The sequence below is a fragment of the Curcuma longa genome, chromosome 8 (genome assembly GCF_044706935.1).
Source record: "Curcuma longa cultivar G26 ecotype Majalengka, Jawa Barat chromosome 8, ITB_CL_G26_1.1, whole genome shotgun sequence".
In the NCBI taxonomy this organism is placed as follows: domain Eukaryota; kingdom Viridiplantae; phylum Streptophyta; class Magnoliopsida; order Zingiberales; family Zingiberaceae; genus Curcuma; species Curcuma longa.
In genome coordinates, this window is record NC_133868.1 from 12,987,141 (window position 1) to 13,007,594 (window position 20,454).

Sequence of the window (20,454 nt, forward strand, 5' to 3'; positions counted from 1 at the left end):
TCAAGAGATCATATTGGTATGTTGTTTCGAAAACAAAACACGAGAAGAACATTATTAATGAAAATACACCACCACACGGAGAAAATAAAAGAAACCTAACAAAATTTACATTCCTGCAGCAGTCACACCAAATGATGCACACTCAAACAGCGCAAGTTACAAATGCAAGAAGCTTTAAAAGTAGATTGCATGGATCACGGATGTACAAGCCCGGCAGTTATTGATGTCTCATCTGAGATCAATTACGAGGGGAGGATTTGTGTGGTATACCTTGAGAAGATGCTCCGTGGCTTAGATCGAGACTATGGAGCTGTTCCATTAGTTGTGATCGCCTCTCTTTGAAGAAATCAAGTCGGGTTGTCAATTCTGCCAGTGTAGAAGATGCCCCAGATAGCTGTCGAGGATACTCCGCAATCTGATAATAGATCTCCTTTTAAGTATTTCTCAGACATTTGTGTTTAGCAAACAAAAACACTACAATTACCTCAGTTATCTTAGGCGAGTTATCAACAATCGCTGGACTTACTTGCGAAGACATGCTGGTTGATGCTTCGATCTCCAGGCCTCTTAAATCATTTAGACTAACTTTATCAGCAGAATGCTTCCTCGAAAGTAGTTTCGAACTAGTAGATGGAGGACCTTGTGGCATTGTTCTCCTCCAATCTGTCGCTGATGAGCTTTCCTGCAATCCAAGAGAAATTGGCTATCCATGTTAACACACTAAAAAAGTCCAAAACGTCCAATGTGGCAGCCACGTTTGTATTTTCATTTGTAGTTGATGTAATTTCTGATGGTAATTTGTTGCACATATATCTCTTTAAATAACTATAATATAAAATTTATTTATTTACGGAGTAGAAAAATTATATAGAATTAGTGCTTTAATTTAATGAGAAAATAATGATATAGTAAACTGGATGTTAACATTTGAAATTTTAAAATATTCTAACTGTAATGGAACTGTTATTATGAAATTTGTTCATTATAGGCATAATTGATTAAACATACCTCACTTATTTGTTTCTTCTCATGATTGCAAAAGGCAAGGCTCATATCGAAATCTTGTTGGACAATCTTCCTGCAACAAGTAGACAGAAATGCAGTAGAAATACAAGGAGCACAAAGATATCACATGTAAAGAACTTTTTGAAACATAAAGTACAGTAAGAATAAAGGTATATTCTCAAATACACATATTTGATCCTGACTGAAGATGATGAACATCAAATGATACAAGAACACTAATGTCACTAGGGATTTAATATCGACTTAAAAATTTACAATTAAGACTTTATTGGTATGTTTTCTTTCATACTTCTAACCATAATGTTCGTCTACCTGCTGAGTTATATTTTCTTCCATTTGTGAGCTATAATGATCATGAGAGATACATATTGATGCTAGGAACAAAATTGTATTAAGTAGTTATTATAAAGTAGCTAGTAACTCAGTAAATTCTCATCTTGCATTTATAAATTCATATTATTAATATCAATAGTAGAACTACAACTGTAAGAAAAAAAATTATAACACATGTTTATCATATGGAATAATTTGAATTTATGATTTTACAAGTTGACATCAGGAAAAATTAACTCGGAGCATCCATATTTAGGGACACTATGAGAAAAATTGATTATAATCCATGTTTATTTATTTATTTGCTGACTTATTTAAACATAAGTTCAATTATGCTAACTTTTTTTTTTGGAGAAACTCAAGCATCCATCTTTGGATGTCACTTTGTTACAAGTTGTGCTTATGACAATTTGTCCTCGACATTACTACTTTCACCTTTGGGCAAGCAAAAAGAAAGGAGACGAAGTCAAAAACTCAAAAGAAAAGACAAAGTGCATTAGTTTCTCACTTATTGGAAAGGCCACCCAAGAAAGAACAATAATAAAATCATGCTCAACAAACTTCATGAGATCGCCAATATTTATGCATGGAAATGACAACTGAAGAAAATGTTAATAAACTCACATGGAGCACATGGAGCCAAGTTCTCCTTGGTTAAGGAGAATAAGGCAGTTAAGATTTCTGAATTCTAGTTAAATTTCTTGAAAAATTCAAAGTTGTTTAAGCAAGTTTAAATTTTTATATTCTGTTATATTTCTAAGGTAGTTAGACGATTTCTAAAAATAGTTTTTCAGAAAAAGTAGATCAGGATTTTTATTGGAAGAAGTGAGCCATTATTTTACAAAGAATGACTCTTATTGGCAATCTATAAAATGGATTAGGATCTATGTATTAGAATAGTTTTCAATTAATTAAAACATTCCCTTCTGATTCTGTGTGAAATTGTATTTTCTGTGTGAGATAATTATTCTAATTTTTTAAATCAAAATTGTGATTTAGGACTCAATTTTGGTGCTGCATCACCCGTACAAATAAATTGCAATGCATCCAGGCAAACCATAGAATAGATAAAATTCCTTCCCATGTACACTAGATTAGCTGACCTTTATTGCCGAGTAAGCTACTTAACACAGTTTATGAAATCAACCTAATCAACAGTTAATTTATCTTGATGTGACAGTGTAAAAACTACAAATAAAAAAAAAAAATAAGAACAGTTAACCAACTAATTTAATAACTGAACCAATTTAACAGCAACAATAACCAGAAAACAGCTTAGGCAAACAAAGAGGACTAAGATGACAGTGATAGACTGTTAAACAGCATTTTGTTAACACATGATTCTAGGATAGTGTAAAAAGGAATTCTGCAGACAGATTGTAGAAATATTCAGTAATTTTTATTATATTTTAGAAAATGTAGAAAAATATTATAATGGAGTTCTTTATTATTTGAAAAGAAAAGGTTAGTTTAGTTTAAATAAGTTTGTTTAATTTTATTGGAAAAGTTTGTTAGGAAGAATAACTCGTGTCATCAATGTATCAAAGGGGTTAGGATCCCATGTGTTAGACTGAATGATTTGAGAGTTAATACAATTTTCAATTTTTTGTTTGGAAACATTTTAAAAGGCCTCTTACTGTTGTTTGAGATGAGATGGAAGGTGCAGATATCTATCACAAGGGAATGATCCATAATGATTTTGGTTTTGTTGGTTGAGTTGGAGATGGAGCTCTGCTACTTTCTGCTTCAATCTAGCAACATCTGCTTCAGCAAGAGCAATCTCCTCAAGTTCTGCCCTTGTCTTCAAAGAAAGTGGAACACGTTTAAGAATTCAATATACCAGCTTAAATAAGTGGTAAATTAAGAAAACAATAAGCAGACCTTAGAATCAATCGTGCGTGAGTTAGAAAACTGTCCAGAAGACATGCTTAAACCAACCTCCAAAGCAGCTCTCAGATCTCTTTCAGCCTGCAATTGCTCCTGTAGCCTTGATACCTAGGGAAAACCATACATGTTGAGAAGATTGTTTCCTTCAAAATACCAAGAACAACTTAAGCACATCAGCAGCAACTGTAGAGGAAAACGGCTTAATTTAACGCAAAGGTCAGGGGTTCTTAAGTCTTAACACAATTACAACCAGAATTTCTGCAACACCAAGTCACCAACCTGTCCAAGTCCTTGAAATAAAATCAATGTTTGTTGATAATTTCATACTGCTTCAAATGCATATTTCCCAAAGATTGACATATAGATTCCTAGGCTTACAAGTAATATTAATGTTCAAACTGTATGATCAGATTAGGAAGGTTATCCATGGTGGTTAAGTATTTATTTTTCACATATATGGAACAATAAGAACCATTAGAATAGGATTGTCTGGCAATGGCATACTTATAAACATCAGTGCAGGAAGAAGGTTGACAATACTAACACCATAAAAAACAAAATACTTTGGTCTAATTTAATATTAGGAAGTTCCAACTAATAAAAAATTAAGAAAACTAACAAAAAACTAAGCAAGAAGCTGTATTGACATGAAGATCATCAGGATATATAGGTTTCATAGGTTATTGAAAAATGAGAAATGCATACATCTTGTTCCAGGGCTAAACGACGCTCATGCAAAGCCTGCTTTCTTCTTTCCAGACTTGCTTGTAAAATAGCATTGCCTTTCACCTAAAAGAATTAGGGTTTGTTTCAGAGTTTATTTTAAAATACTCACTATCCATCAACTGTCTTGAAAGAGTTACCAATCGAACCTCTTTGGCTATTCTTATCTGAAGGTCATTCTTTGTGATCTCAAGCCTCTGAATAGCAAGCCTAGCAAAATTAGATTCTAATTAGCAGTGAAAATTTTATGTGACAACTCAAGACAAAATTTTAGAAGATATTGCAGCTTATTCTAACAATTAAAACTCTACACCACAAGAAACTCATGCTATGCTACATATTGTAGAAATAGAGTATAAAGTTTTATTATCTCATGTTTCAGTTTTTTTATATTGGCTGCAAGGATTTCCCCACCAGGTGAGACACATTACGAGAATGCCACTAGATAGTTTAGAGCCACCACTGACATATACACTAGAAACTAACAAGTACAAAGGTAAAAATTCAAGCTTATGGTGCTAGAAACATGACAGTACAGACCCTGATCAACCATGAATATTTCTAAAGTTTGCCATCAGTTGAACAACATAATGATACTCTTAGTAGCACAATGCAGGGTACTAAAATTTATTTGTATTGGTCTGTCCCTCTGCCATAAAACATAAAATCAAAGACTACAAAGACGCTAAGAATTAAAATGAACGCATAAATAGAATGGAAGCAGAACAATAAAGAAATTTTACTTGTATTTGGGATCATAAAATCATGCATAAGTTGTTCTGAGACACAAACATATAATGCTTCACATACAATATTCAAAGATTTTCATCCTGATAATTCAATCTAAGTGATAATGATACTGGAAATCACTAACCCCTAACAGAACAAGCCTCTATATTCCATAAATGCTTCAGTTACCTTAGTTTAAGGACATCTCAAATCTAAATTATTGCATGTATAATAGATTTAAAGACAACATGAAATATAGCATTCAATCTTCTAGTTATTGTGTCACCTTGTATTTTGATGACTTTACATTTTTTGTGTCCTTGGACCAAACTTTCAAATATCCTTTTTGGTTGAACAACATAGCTTTTTATAGGTAGTTCTATCCCATAAGATAGGATTAGATAAGACCCCCTCTAAGCCTGCTCTACTTGAGAAGAGGGCACAACCTACTTTGCTACCATACAAGTGCACCAAGAGGGAAGACCACCTAGTTCTTAAAATTTTAGGGATTTGAGTGAGAAAGGGTAGCAAGTTTTCCTTTGTCTTCCTATCCTCCTTTTTTCTTTGTGAATATCTGTTCCAGTACCTTCTGATTTAATCTCGCTTTGCCCGAGCCTCTGGAACCATCTTACTCAGTGAAACTGGCCAAACGTGGTCTGTTCATGGAGGATATGGTCGAAATTGTCTCGCTGATGTACCAACCTTTTCTCTCATAGAGCACGAATTAATTTCATAGAATCAGCTCAATAGGGATCTGATTGGGTTTGAATCCTTATATTTGGTGTGGACCTTAGGCCTGGTTTAACCTTGGTTCTGAAAGACTTGATTAATCACTAGAGCTTAGATCTGGTTTTTGAGTTTGAATTTAAGGATTGAAATTTTGTACATAGGTTACGAAATTTTCCATTCCAAATTTACTTCATGGAGACCTTAATACTCCTTCCCTATTTTTCAAATTTTATTGCCATTGTATGCCGGTACATAGGGGTAGATTTCCGCTGATCACCATACCAAGGATGCTGCTAAAGTCAAATTTATCACAGGGATCTTATCAGTGAGAAGAAAATGTATATCAGCACCAACATTTTGCATGGTACATTTATGTGTGAGATAATCTCCCACATTGAATGAAAAGCATCGAGAAACATAGGTTATGATGAATGCAAGAATCTCATTCACTTTTTCTAGCTGGGTCAAGATAAAATATTTTTCCAATATTTGTGTCTTTTTGTTCAAAATAAATATATATAAACATGTATAAGTGCCATAAAGAGTAAGAATTAAAAAGCACATAAATCCAAAAGCATTAATTCTATAAAATAGCCCCTATTAATGATACTATGTTGTGTACTCTTGGAGCTCAACCAAACTTACTCTTCTTCACCAGAAGAATCAACTTGTTCAAGTGGCTGATTCTTTCTTACCTGAAATAATCAAATTAATATCAATTACCTAAGGTACTCATTTATACAAATATAAAAGTAAAAAAAAAAAAAACATGATCCTTAGCATGTACATCAACAAAAAGTTCTTTTTTCAAATGTTACACAAGAGTGCTGAAATATGCAACAGAGAAACACAGACTGAGGACTGATTAGCCTTTGAACAAACATCTCATTCTAAATCAACAAATAAAGGTAACTCCCAATATGCATTCAACAGTAAAAACGAAATAGAATTACTGAATTTATACAAACTATTTTTTGGTCTTCGTGGTAGCCTACAATTAATCAGCATATCGCACATAGGCACTGTGAAGGTGACTTACATTGTTACGCCCCCAAAAATTAGTGCGCTTCATTTGCAAGTGAGATCCATTCGGTTTAATTGAGTATCTTTCAGCACTACATTCAGTTGCATGAGATGGAAAAGAAGTTCCTGGATGTAGGGAAGATAGAATCTCTCCCATTGACAAGGGAGACTCTTGCAGAGGTAAGACATCAGAGGCATCCTTCTCAATCAGTGAATTCTGTGTACCTTTGATACTGGAAACTTGCTCATCTAGGGGAGTTCTAGAACCTACAAGTAACTCTGGTTTTGTAGCTGAAACCTGATTCTTAGGAGGAGATTCTGCATCTGAATCATCACCAGCAAAGACCTATTTTGCAAAGACATCAATATAGTATTGGACTCCCAAATTGAAAGGAACAGTCAGTAATCACAGGGATGGTAGTACGATATAGCGATTAAAAATCAAGACTAGAATGCACTCATGACACAATGGAGTAGAGTTGAATATATTAGCATCGTCAAGGTTATTCAAAATATAGTGTCAGAAATTCTATACAAAGTCCAACAATATATTCATATTGAAGATAGATCTGAACAAGATTGCTACTAAACCCAATAAATAAGTCGTGAAAAAAATAGTCAAATATAATGCAACTCAGAAGATTGATCTGGCATTACTAACTCTGAATTATCAGCTCTTTTCTGTTCTGTTGCCTAATTAATCAGATTAGCCACTTGACTAACAGTTCAGGCCTCAGAACATAGTTGTGTATATCAAACAAAAAAAATCCTTTTACATGGACCAATTGTAACAAGCAACTATGAGCATATTGGCAAGCCCACAATTGCCAAAATTTTGAATGGTTGAATATGCACTGCCACAGTACAACTTAGGGGTGTCAAAAATGGACCGGCCATCCAACCCGACCCGACCAAATCCGAAAAAAAATCAGGTTAGGATTGAGGGTTTTCGGGTTCAGATCGGATCTGGGTTGAGGGTTTTGGATTGGATTAAATTCGGGTCGGATTCGGATCGGGTTCAGATTGACCCAGTTAATCCAGATTTAGGATTTATGAGATTTTTTTGGGAGTTAAATCAAATTTTATTTTGAAAATCATGATGTTTTATGTAATATTAGTACGACAATGATAGAATATTGAGATAAAAATGAAGAATTATAAGGGAAAATAGCAGGTTATAAAAAAAAAAAAAAAAAAAGGTTTTTAGGTTTGGTCGGGTTATATAGGTTTGGGTTAAAATCGAGTTCAGGTTGAGATTTTTTAATAATATTTTATTTCAACTTGACCCGAACCCACCCAATCTATCCGAATTGACACCCCTAATTTAGCTCAATTACCCAGTACCGACAAGGCTGAGAAATGTTCTCAAGAGTTTAGTTTTGTATAGGTCTGTGGCATATAACAAACTTTATAGTGAATAAAATTAACATAACACCATGGAATATATTAGTGTGATGACAAGATGCTTACCACTTCAGGGAGCTCCTACACCAATTAATGCTCTGTTTAGGAGGAGATGAGGGAAGGGAAAGGAGAATTTTGACCCTTGTTTGGGATGAAATGAGTTAAGGAGGGGAAGGGGAGAGAAGGGTAAGTTTCACCCTTGCATGCTCACGAATCGATACAATTTCTTATATCCCGATTTGAGGTGTAAGGAAGGAAAAAGGGAACTCAAAAATATTTTATTCCAATTTATCCCTATTTTAAAATATTAATTCCCAAACTAACTCATCTGTTTATGTATCTCATCTTTGCATCGTCGCTCTTCACACAACGCACACCGTCACCGCTCGCACTCCACGACATCGGCACCAGTCCTCCTTGCATATTTCTTCGAGGGCAAGACTCAAGAGAACAAAGACAGATAACTCTAATCTTCTTCTTCTTCTTCTCCTCCTCCAAGGATAGGGACAGGGACTTGTCCAAAGAGCATGCGTTATCTTTTTAAGAACCTTCCATATCCCAGCTTCTATATGCAATATTAACAGAATTTTTTAGAAAAAATCTTATATCCAAAGGTTTAATGAGTTATACACATTTTTTTCACATGTAGATTTATTTTAAAAAGGAAGAGTATTTTTGTAACTTTATATATTAAACCTTCATTCCCCTTCCTTTCCTCCCAAACAAGGTAACACATGTTACGTTAATAAACCTTCCCTCCTTTCCAAATAAGGGGAACATAAATATTTTACTTCCCCTCTCTTTCCCTTCCTTCCCTTCCCTTCCTCTTCCGTTAATGAACCTTCTATCACCTCATCCAAGCAGAGCGTAATAGTAGAAAATCAATGTGGTATAAAATGGACCTTAGACAATTCTCTTAAAATGGTTAGGACAAAATAACTAAATATAACCAGTCATCCCACACTTGTCTAACATCACTTTGGGACTACCAGTACAAGATTGCTTGTATGATAGAAAATCAATTAATGGTACAAATGAACTTTTTAGACAATTGTCACCGAGAATGCTAAGGACCAAATAACTAAATACAGCCAGCCATTCTACACTCCCCTATCTCATCATTTTATATACCACTAAAAAGTCAATTGTGGTGTAAGAGCTGCTACAAGATCATTTGTATGATAAGAGAATGTGGCATAAATGTACGAAGTGGAAAGGAAAAGGCACCAGTAATTCTAAACTGGACCAGTTATCACTTACTGACAGACATTAAGGATATGAACATTGCTAGAAAGCATGGCAATTAGCTTGAAATCAACAATTTGATCCAAGATATTCAGACCTGAAGAATTCTTTAATCTTGGCAATGTAAATTTTTCACAAACTCATACTGAAGGCACATATCTTTTGAAATTTGGAAGTATTTTCAAACTTATCATTCCATGATTTCAGCAAACACCTAAAATACAGTCTACATTAACTGATCCTTTGCTAAAGTAAATAATTATAGAAAAGTGCAATACAGAAATAGAAGTTCAGAAAGCTCACCATAAAAATAAGAACATACCTTGTACTCATAAAGATCACTGCCAGCATATCCACTGCTTCCACTCAGTTTTCCACTGAGCACACGCTCATCATTATCGCTTTCAATTTCTGGTTCTGCATCATTTTCTGCATCATGATAGCCATTATCTTTAGCATCTATATTCACATCATCTGCAGACTCTTCGGTCCCAGTGTCTCCAATCTGAGAGTCAGATGACAGTGAGCATCTCTGCAGATTACCATCCTGTAATGGTAAACGCTTATTGCATACATGATGATATCTAAATATGGAGATATGAGATAAATAAAATCAAACAGAAAAACTAGGCCTGGGTTCCTATTATTTAATTAAGCAGACTCTCTGTGGAGTCATAGAAAGACTTACAAAAAAAAAAAGATTAAAAATACAGTAGATATAGATATTTTTTTCCTTTTGGCAGAACATGATGATGTAAATTGCATAACACAGTAAATGTAAAACATGGATGAGCCAATGGGTATATAGAAGTGAACATCAACAGACCTTAAGAACAACAGGTAAAGTGAGAAAAGTAAAACTAGGAAAAACTATAAAATTTTGAAAAAAAAAAAAATTTATGCATACGTTGTAACCTTCAAGGATAAAACAATTGCAAAACCAAATATTATCAAAAAAAAAAATGGCAAACATGAATCCATAATTTCAATGCACAATATTAGTGAAAAAGTACAAGAAAGCCAAGAGAGATCGAACAATATGAAGACTGAATGGTAGGTGCACCATGGTTTCCACCAAACTACTAACCATTTGTTTGAGGAAGATGACGAGAAGAAAAAACAAAGGCCAGGTATGGGTGAAGGAGTTTCACCACCACCACCAAACCATGTTTATCCAAATTATTTGGGGAGGGCTACATCAATTTATGTCTCCATTAAGCTCTATGCAAAGCTATATCAATCAACATAACGAGTTTACCAATAGCTAAACTCCTAGTGATATTGGTTCCCATTGTGTTCGAAAGAGGGATAAGGTTTGTGTAACCAACCCCAAATAATTGGGACAAATGGCTTTATGGTGATGGTGATGATGATGATTGCTTATTTTCCACCAAAACAAGTGTAATAACTTCAATTGGAACTTTCGTCATTAGCTCCTCTAATATAACTAATTAGCGTTGGAGAAAGATTCATAGCAACCACAGTGAAAGCAAGTAATGGATTCCATTAAAAATTGAAACAGTAAAAACAAAATAGCAACGAGCTGAATTATTCATACATTACCTAGAGTTGAAAGGTCAAAGATAGAAGTGAGCTGACCATTCATCCACATATCTATACTTTTGACCTATTAACTTTGTGTATGAATAGCTCAACATTTTCTATTCTCCCGGATCTTTCTTACCTTCATAACCACATCTTTGACTAAGGCAAGTAGAAAGAACTAAACATAATAGATTTGAGCCGGTAAGAGTGTTGTATCAATGAACAATGAACAAAATGTATGTAGGAGGTAAGAGGGTAAGAAAGGCTAGATTCAATTGATGGCTCATCTAGCCAGTAAATGATTATTGGAAATGGCCTTGACAATGGGTGATGCAAAGACTGGGATCAAGTGATCATATCAATACCATGTGGAACCAGTCGAAGGCATTGAAACAGGAACTGAAATAGATACAACTTTTGTTTGCATATGGCAGAGCTGGTTGAGTAGCATGATTCCATAAATCTTATTTCAAAACAGAAAATATAATAACGCATAAACAATTTAGCTTATAGATAAGAAACATACATCAAATATGGTTTCATACTCCTCTAAAAGAGTTGAGATAATGGCCTGAGCATTGTTAGCTGCATTTGCTGCCGCCAAAAGCTGAGCTGAACTGTCACCGTTTGAGTCGAGATCATCATCCAACTCACACTCACCAGCCAAAAGAGGTCTTAGTAAAAGAGGAGCCATGCAAGCAGCAACAGCAGATGGAGTCATCCGATTCTCAGCAGTATGAGAGGAGATAACATGCATCATTTTCAAAATCCTAAGAAAGAAAAAGGACAAGATAAGAACTGAGCACATCTAGATATTAAGACGTTGTCCAACAAATGAAAATGGTACACAAAATGTCAGCTTGCAATCAAGACAATTACCTATTTATCAACCATATTGTGCATTAGAGCTTAACAATTAATCCAAGATGGTCTGTGCTTCTATGTGACATCTACGATTTCATAAATTAATCCAAGATGGAGCTTAACAACTGGTATTGGAACTTGAGTTTATGAAGAGTTAGAACCCAAGGTGTATATGAAATTTAAAAATATGAATAGAATCATTTAAAATTAGATGATATTTGCAAACTTGAACAAGTATAATACAGACTTATTTAAAATGGAGTTATAAATATAGATTTTAAAACTATAATATTATAATCACATGAGTGTAGAATCAACCTCTGTAACAGTCGCCGATTTGGTTCAGGGAACGTCTCAGTTATAGCAGCACGCATAGCATTTACACGAGCCTCATTGTGTATCAATTCTACAAATATAGGAAGAAGGTAGGCACATAACACAAAAACACAATGACAGCAGTTTTAGAAAAAAAAAAAAAAAACCCATGAATAAAGTATGACTAATATTATACTTTAAATGAAACCTAAATTGCCTGATATGCCTAAAGAGGGGCAAATAGACCATCATGAGAAGCAGAGTGTAACAAATCAATAGCAAAGAAAAGAATGCCTTATATGATAGAATTCCTAGAAATAATCACATACTTATTATTATCACATACTTAAGCATATAGTCAACTAATTGGATGTAGAGGGGTTCAACTAATTCAGCTGAACACTTTGCTAACTAAACTAATCAATGACCTTCTCAGACACTAAGTGGTATGTCCTTTTTCCTTATCAACACCGTAGAAAGCTCCCGAATCTATGGAACTTGGGGGACTTAAAGCCCTTTTAGTTTCAATATTCCAATGTTAATCATAGAGGAGGATGGCATTGCATGCCCACAAGCGGCTTCCCACTTCATATCAGCCCAAGCCCAGGGTGATGAAATAGATAAACATTTCCCTCTTGAAACCAATCCTGAGGTTCAAAGAGACACCACGAGTTCCTCATTAGCTAGACATGAATCAATTTTGATCAACCAGTCTGCCCAGCTCAGCTTTGACAGATATGGGTAGATAGAGGGTGGGATTGAATTAAAAGGTACAACAAAAACTGAGAGTTCAATTTGAATCAAAATCAGAAAAATTGTTTCCAAATAGTCATTGAGATACACAAACAAAGTTGAAGTTCAAAGAGGTCATCAAAGCTAGATCTCGTCTAAAATGCAGAAAGTAATACACAAGTGCATTTCCGACTAGCATGGCAGGGATCAAGACCTACTTATTTGTTAGATTGCTTTATTTATGCAAATACAGTATATAACTGTACTTATATATAAATAGTATCATGAACTCATAAATCAAGGTGAGATTTCCTTATAACATTTCAATGCATGTCAAATGCTGATCAAAGATAATACTTGTGGAACTAAGATGGATAGACTATTCTGTTTTATGTGTCACCATCATCATCCAGCCATGTTGGTCTGTCCCAACTATTTAAGATAGACTTTATGATTCTCCATCGAGCACAATACAAAGCTATATCACCTAGACTTACATAATATGGAAGATGTAATGACACAGCATCTATTTCAAGTTATCATAACCAGGTTAATCTAGTAACATGAAAGAATAAGATAAAAAATGTCATGTTTCATTCAAAAGTTGGCACTAAGTATTGAACCATAGCCCATGTAGATTTCATAGTCACATTTTTCAAGTTGAAGACTATCTAATGTCAAAATCAAGTCTCTGTGTCAAGTTGGTTGAAGTTGATTGTCACTTCAACCAATATGTAATGATGTCCAAGAGAACTATTATCACAATTGTCAATTTTACAGATGAACTTGTAGATCAAATTTAGTAATTTTTTTCTGCTTTTATATGAATCTGGGTTGATTGATATGCCATCTATGGTCCAAATTGAGAGAGCTTGAAACCCTAATTTAGTTTCGCACTGAATGTAGAGACTTAGATGGCTAAACTACTGTATTATGTTGGGCTTAAACATTTGGCAGGTGGCTGAGCTTGTTTGTTATCAACAGCTGCATTTTCAAAAATTGCACTATGCCTAGCATTACTTTCTAAGCCAACAAAATCCTCTGATTAGTCAACAAATCTTAATGCAAAACCAAATTAGGAGAGATAATCTCCCCCAACTAAAGGTTTGACATCTTCTTCAAGATCCAAAGTCTTGCTAATTGCCTAGAATCATTATACAAAAACTCTTTCCAACCACTTCATCATGCTTAAGATTGAATCCACTTTGGTACCAATTGAGACAGACTGCCCGGAAGAGATAAAGATGCCCAAGCCAAATTTAATTGCAGTATATTCATCTAATCCTAAAAACCATCTTCAATAGTCCACAATTCTCCATGTGGAACTAAATTAGGTGTTAATAGTGTTTAAGTAGCTCACGAATATGCAAGTCTAGTTTACTTAGGGTAATAAATTCTAAACACCATTCTAAAATACAAAAACTATATATGGCATTGGATAAACCATAACTCAAGCATGTTTTTTTATGTTAAATTGTGATTCTTTAGGAATTATTTAGTTGTATTAATTCTTGTATGTGTTTATGGTGTAGATCATAATTTGATTATCTCATGACTTTTCTATTGAGTTGATTTATTTTAATAGTTCATAATTTGTCCTTTGTTGAAAATTTGTTTCCAATAACACCAGCTATTAATGTAATGAAAGTAATATTTTTTAAAGTTGGAATTAGCAATTTAGACAATGGATCTAGGTCGGTTAGCTAATGGGCTCAGTCAGTTGAATGTCTGAGTCAACCTGTGGTTCAATTGGTTGACCCACCGGTTCAACCATAAAACCAGTAACCGTTACTGGTTCGGTTTTCATAACTATGGCTAAGATGCAGTCGATAATTATAGACATAAATTCATGACACATGCAGAGGCAGGAAAGCCCATGCAATGCTTTACTAGCATGTGGGTCATGGGTCATGACAACTAAGGCTCTGTTTACTCAGGCAGATGGAGCCTGTTCCCACTGGAAGGATGGCAGCCCTGTCCCTCCGATTACCAGGCGTGAAATCTGAGCTAGCAAGAACAAGGGCAAAGCGCACATTCATTTTTGGCGAGTTTTGCTTGTGCCCAACAGTAGGCAGACACAAAGGATAGAAGCATGCAAAAACAAGAAAGGACAAGTAGCAACACTTGAGCATTATTTTCTCTCTTTTCTTGCTCCGGAAACCGTTCACCTGGTGTTTCTTCAGCTCACGAATTCTGGTTGTATCTGCAATCAAGGATCAGCAGTTAGAACTTATCCAGCTTCTCTCCAGGTCAACACTGGCAGCTGGCATACAAGAAACTCCTTGTTCCGTAGGTCGCCGGACAACTAGGGGTGATTTCATCATCATCACAGTGACAACTGCAACAAGGAAGGTCGATGGTTTCACATGGATAGGAACTATGGAATTTTCAAACTTATCTAGGGTAATGTGGTTATTTGGCTTTGTTTCCATCATTTTTTCCTCACAGGAAAACAGAAAGAAAACTCATCCATCCTTTCCCTGTTCCAAGTAAATAGATTCTGGAGAAGTAGTTTATCCTCTGCTATCCCTTCCATCTCCTCTCCTACCCCCTCTCCACCACCCCTCTCACTTCTCTCGAAGTAGACAGCCTAAATTTTTCCATACAAAGTGTGGGATGGATTCCAATGTGATAGGAGTAGATATCCTCAGTTAGTCTTTATGCTACAGATGCAACTTTCCCCTGTAGAAAAATCCGTCAGAGATATTGACAATTTTGAAAGACCATTCTAACAACTATTCCATAAGTGTTCCATTTGATTACTGATAAAATGAGCACAAATATGCATGCAGTAAAGCACTATTAGAATATATAGAGAGAGACGTACTATAAGCTTCCAACAATGCAGTACAACAAGAAGCTGGAACTGGAGAGGATGGTAACTCCCGAAGAACATACTGCAGAATTGTATGAATATTAGTAATTGATCAAAGTAAAATCGAAATTAGAGGCTACCAGGTAATCACTGAGAAAAATATAAAAGAACCTTAACACAATCACCAACAATATGGGCATCTTCATCAGCTGCAAACTCAATCTTTCCTGAAAAGGTGTCGTTCAACTAGGCTTAATAATAATATATAAAAATAATCCTGAGGAATAAAAATCAAAATCGGGGAAAAAAATATGGGGAGTTACAGATAAGTCTAGATCAACAAAGATATTGTCCAATGTCTATATGATTCCGCTAAAAATTATTAATTCAATGGAACAAGGACACAAACCTTGCTCATACTCTTGGATTCTTCGATGAACTTCTTCAACATCAGCAGCTTGCCGCAAAATTCCTTCCACCTTTGTTCCTACAAATTTTATTTCTTAAGATGTAGAACTGACTACTAAAGATCAGCATTCAACATTCAATCCAAAGGCAGATATGATTTCATAAGTTGGAATAATTCTTGCTTCAGTTTGAATCAAGTCTTTTACAGATTTGATTCTTTTACAGTTTGAACATGCAGGGATGAATTGTGAAAGGAGTCATTGTATGTTAATCGATATATAAATCAAGTCTAACTATTTAAGCGGGCATGCAAACATAAACTCCATCATGATGTCACAATCTTTGTATGTGCTATCTCTGCTGTATACCAGATCCATAAGTTCTTGGCATGAGTAAAGGTGACGAGCATGTTCGCATGCACCATCTATAGTTATCAAGCATGTCACAATCTATAGAAAAGGAAAGTACCAGAAGTCCACAAAAAACAGTAACAGGAGAATTGAGAGTAAAACAGCATATTTGTTTCATTACTCACCAAACTTCTCAAGAAAGCATAAAGCCTTTTCTAGAAAGGATGGCCCTCCGTCAATATCTTCAAGGGCGAGCAAAATTGGCCTACCAACAACCAAGGATTTGATAGGTCTCTTGTCCCTCCCTGTCCATGATAGAAAAACATAGTAATCAAATTAGAAGGGTACAAAAATTTCAATCATAGTCTATGTTAAGTAAAAGAAAATCAGAACTTAAAATAACTGGAACTTACAATAATGGAATGATCCTTCGAAAGTATCTCCATTGTCATTATGAAAAATTCCATTATGTCCCATCACAAGAGCAGCATTTGGAGCTTGCGCAAGCGCATGCTCCAAAGCTGTTTTCCATTCAAATAAATCGTCCAAAGATTCTGCCTGGCATAGCCATAAGCAAAGCTCACAAAGGTTAATTGTCCATAAACAACGAGAGAAGGGTGGATTATTGACTCTTCAAGAAAATTTGTTCAAAGGTGAGATGAAGAATTCATAAAGCACCTTAAGGGTAAATGCCCGACCATCACGTCCATCAGGAAACAAAACTGTTAATAATTTTTTATCTTCCCTAACAACAACACTGAAAATAAAACTTTTAACAAATGGGACATATATCCACAGTAGCAGCTGATAATATATGAAAGAAGGATAGTTAAAATAAATATTAAAAAAAAAGTTTACCTTCCAGAATTATTTAGGTCAATACCACCCAAAGTAAGATTGACTTCGCCACCTCTTTGGGGTAGTGCACTCTACAATGCCACCAAAATTCAATTGATACTTTATGTGTGCTCCAAGTTACGATAATATTTATACTTTTTCACTCCATATTCAATCAAATTTTATCACTCATATTGCATAAAGCTTCAAGCATCATGAAGAAATACCATTATAAACTATGCTTAAACAACTTATAAACATAAAAGAGAAGTTGTGGTTACATTCCAGTTCATATATCTTAAAGTACATACACACAATACCTAGAAATAAGCATGTGTTTAAAATTTTCTTCAGCGATGTGACATTCAAATTGATGTGGAATTATAGAAATATTTGATATATGATTATATTTTTTTTCAGACCACAAAACATAAGAATGCATCCACAGTTCATGTTTTCTCCATCGTAGATTTACAGATGTGCCAAAACTTTGCACAGCTATACACATTTGTGCATTATGTAGCCCACTGAAGCACAACAGTGAATTTACTCATCCCCTGATTTTATCCTGATAAATACCTCTTGACAGAAAATTGCAGCCAGCTCCATGTGCTACTCAAAGGACCATTGGAGGATCAAATAAATGTGATTTTACTCCAACATATAGAAAATGTATTTCTATGACTCGTATCTTCCCACTAATCTATGATTCAAGGCTTTTCCATCTAATTTTAACAGCTACAGTATAAAGGATCAACAAAAGCTACCCATAAAAATAATAACTTATCGACAAAAACTATTGGGATTAAAACATAAAAAAGCAACCATTACTTTCTAAATAAAAGTAATCATACATACAGGATCATTCTTGAAGAAAACAAGAGATGTCCGTGTGAGTATAAACCAACGCCTCTTCCATGATTTCCAACCAATTCCTAGTATTGTGATATGCACATAAAGGGTTAGAGAAAAAAATGAACTCACAAGTTACTGCTACTAATTCAGCTGTTGTATCAAGATATTATTAGAAAAGAACAAATAGAATTGTGATCGCCAAGAAACTGAATAAACTGATATGACACAACTACTTGTAATATTTTATATTAGCAATTGTCCGTATTTTATTATTAGTTAAATATTATCGTCTATAATAATAGAGATCAACTAATCTAATTTTTTCCATATTTTTAAACTTTTGTTATTGATTCAAATCCTACTGATCTGATATGGCCAATCGATTGATTTTCTAGATATCAGATACAAGTACTGATGCTGATTTTGACAACCATGGTTAAAATCTCTTTTATATATAGCCTCCGAGCCAAGTCATGGTAGAAATTAACAAGATGGAACTAAACTAATTGTTTTAAATTTTATTACAACATTACCAAGCAAGAAAGAAAGTCGAGAATATAGACTAAAGTTGAAAGATAGCTCGAATGAAATTTCTGTGCATGTTGCCAATTTGAATAGGCTCGAACAATCACTTGAGCTTGAAGCTTGTGTTGGACAAGGATCTAAATGTAAGATGGATGAAGTTCATAACATGTCAATGACTAGTGGCAGCTTACCTACAACCTAACATCCAATATCTAAGAAAGTATTAGACAATGGACCAAGACATGCTGGCTCAACTTGTTAGGCATCATTATAATGAATCCACTCAAAACCAACATGGACAATAATACAGTGAGAAAGCTTCATCATATCAACATAATCTCAAACTTGTTAGAAAGAAGAAAACTGACCTTTAGATGAAATTGACAATGGTCCACTTTTAAACACCTGCATTGGCAACTGGAAAAGATAAATAAATAGTAACACTGAATCAAATTATGAAGTTCCAACTTGCAGTCATCATATGTAATTATAAATTCATATTTAAAAAGAAAAGGAAAAAAATCAACCGTACTGGATTTCAATACTGAAATATACGAGGTTTGCTTGGTTTTATTTTTCTCTGGTATGATGAGCTATTTTGGCCATCTTCTATAACTAATATGATTTAGCTTTTTACTTTTTGTAACAACATATTCTCTTCATGGAAAATTTCAAATCTTGGAATATACTGAATTACTAGTTCACAAATCAAGATATGGCAATACTTACAAAAAATGTAAAAAAAAAAAAAAGAAAAAGAAAATGAGTAATAGATTTACAACCATCCTTGTTCACTTCAGGAGGACCACAAGATGTGATAAAAAACAATGTGGCCTCTTTGATCAAATAGGAAAATCTAGCCTATGGATTGCCTCACAGAGGTATAGACAGCTTGCATGAGCATGAAGCATCAAAAAGTTTATGTAAATATGTGGACTACAACATTCATTACTTGTTTTCGGGTTTTGTTAGTAACTACATAGGTCTGCACTGCACAGACAATATGGATCATTTGTGCCTACATAATTTTCCTCAAAGCATAGTGACATTATTGTATATTTTAATCACAAATATCACGTGACAATTTACAAATTCCTGATTTGGTCGCATAGGAAGCTATTAACCTTGGTTCACTTAATCTTCACTATGTTGCATGTTTATTAATCCGTTGCTAGCTTATTTAGGTGGCAGAAACACATGGTAACTCTCTTTTCTAAGGATAATTTAGCTGGAACATTCGTAATTCTGTGCGATCATTGATAAGAAATCACCCATTTGGAATCAAAAGCATGAAGATAATATACTCACTGCTCCATCAGCATACGCATCTCTGACCAAAATAGACATGTTGGGAAATGGGATTTCCAATGGATTGCCATGTAATATAAACGTGAACTAGCGACTAAATAACACAAAGCATAACCAAATACCCAAGTTACTTGCTCCCTGCAAGAGTCTAGTCGTAAATCCAAACTTTTACCAAAATGTGCTCAGAGGTAATAAAAGAGGGACCTCGAGAGCACAAACGGGAAAGGGGAAAAAAAAAATCTCAACTACAAACTTTTAACGGCAAAGCGACGCGAATCGGAAAGTGATGATGAGAAGTATACAGTATGGGGTGCTACGGCACGATGCCGCTCAAACACAGCCCCCGCAGTCGGAGCCGACGACATCGCGCGCCGTCTCCCGCCGGCCGCAGATGGGGCATCAGATCAGGCGCTCCTGCTCTTCCTGCCCTACGAAGTCTCCGAAATCAGCATCAACCCAACACCCACAAGCTGGAAAACACTACCTTGGCAGGATACCCAACCCACCCGCATTTCCCGGTGCGCAGGCTACCGCGACGGATCTACCCCGCGGCCCACGCGGCGAAGCGATTAGGGCTCGAGACGGCAAAAGGCAGCCGGGAAAGAGTAGGTGAAGGGGGTGGATTGCGGCGACGGATGCGCAGCGGAGCAGAAGACGATGGAAAGAGGACCAGCCAGCAGACGACGACAGCGCCGTTTGTTTACTTGTGCTTGACGATATTAGGTTCGGGTATTGAACCGGTGAACAAATTAGTCGGAAATTTTTAAATTTTTTCCCCCTTTTTTAACTTGTTTTTTAATT

General features: G+C 35.1%; 1 protein-coding gene across 3 annotated transcripts; it reads right to left on the reverse strand.

Moving 5' to 3' along the window:
- On the reverse strand, window positions 1–20,315 carry LOC141832898 (rho GTPase-activating protein 7-like). 3 transcript variants are annotated; one of them, XM_074720268.1, is made up of 23 exons: window positions 20,160–20,315; window positions 19,956–20,076; window positions 18,714–18,762; window positions 17,824–17,900; window positions 16,987–17,057; window positions 16,807–16,885; window positions 16,542–16,686; window positions 16,314–16,433; window positions 15,780–15,857; window positions 15,542–15,597; window positions 15,383–15,452; window positions 11,827–11,914; window positions 11,171–11,414; window positions 9,422–9,631; window positions 6,467–6,796; window positions 6,073–6,122; window positions 4,119–4,179; window positions 3,952–4,035; window positions 3,241–3,354; window positions 2,997–3,160; window positions 1,009–1,078; window positions 485–682; window positions 1–415 (listed from the first exon to the last, which is right to left on the reverse strand). In XM_074720268.1, the coding sequence occupies exons 2-23, from the start codon at window positions 20,016–20,018 to the stop codon at window positions 239–241; spliced, it is 2,598 nt and encodes an 865-aa protein (XP_074576369.1). In that variant the 5' UTR covers window positions 20,019–20,076; window positions 20,160–20,315; the 3' UTR covers window positions 1–238. The 3 variants fall into 3 exon arrangements, with proteins under 3 accessions (XP_074576369.1, XP_074576368.1, XP_074576367.1); XM_074720267.1 differs by having other exon boundaries at window positions 9,422–9,646; window positions 18,714–18,750; window positions 20,160–20,314; XM_074720266.1 differs by having other exon boundaries at window positions 9,422–9,646; window positions 20,160–20,314.
- Window positions 20,316–20,454: the final 139 nt, after the last annotated feature.

Coding starts and splice junctions, on each gene's coding strand:
- LOC141832898 (XM_074720266.1), bottom strand. CDS start 20,018: ATGTCGTCGGCTCCGACTGCGGGGGCTGTGTTTGAGCGGCATCGTGCC. Junction 15,858..16,313: donor ATGCTTTCTTGAGAAGTTTG/GTGAGTAATGAA, acceptor TAAAATTTGTAG/GAACAAAGGTGGAAGGAATT. Junction 683..1,008: donor AGAAGAAACAAATAAGTGAG/GTATGTTTAATC, acceptor CTTGGATTGCAG/GAAAGCTCATCAGCGACAGA.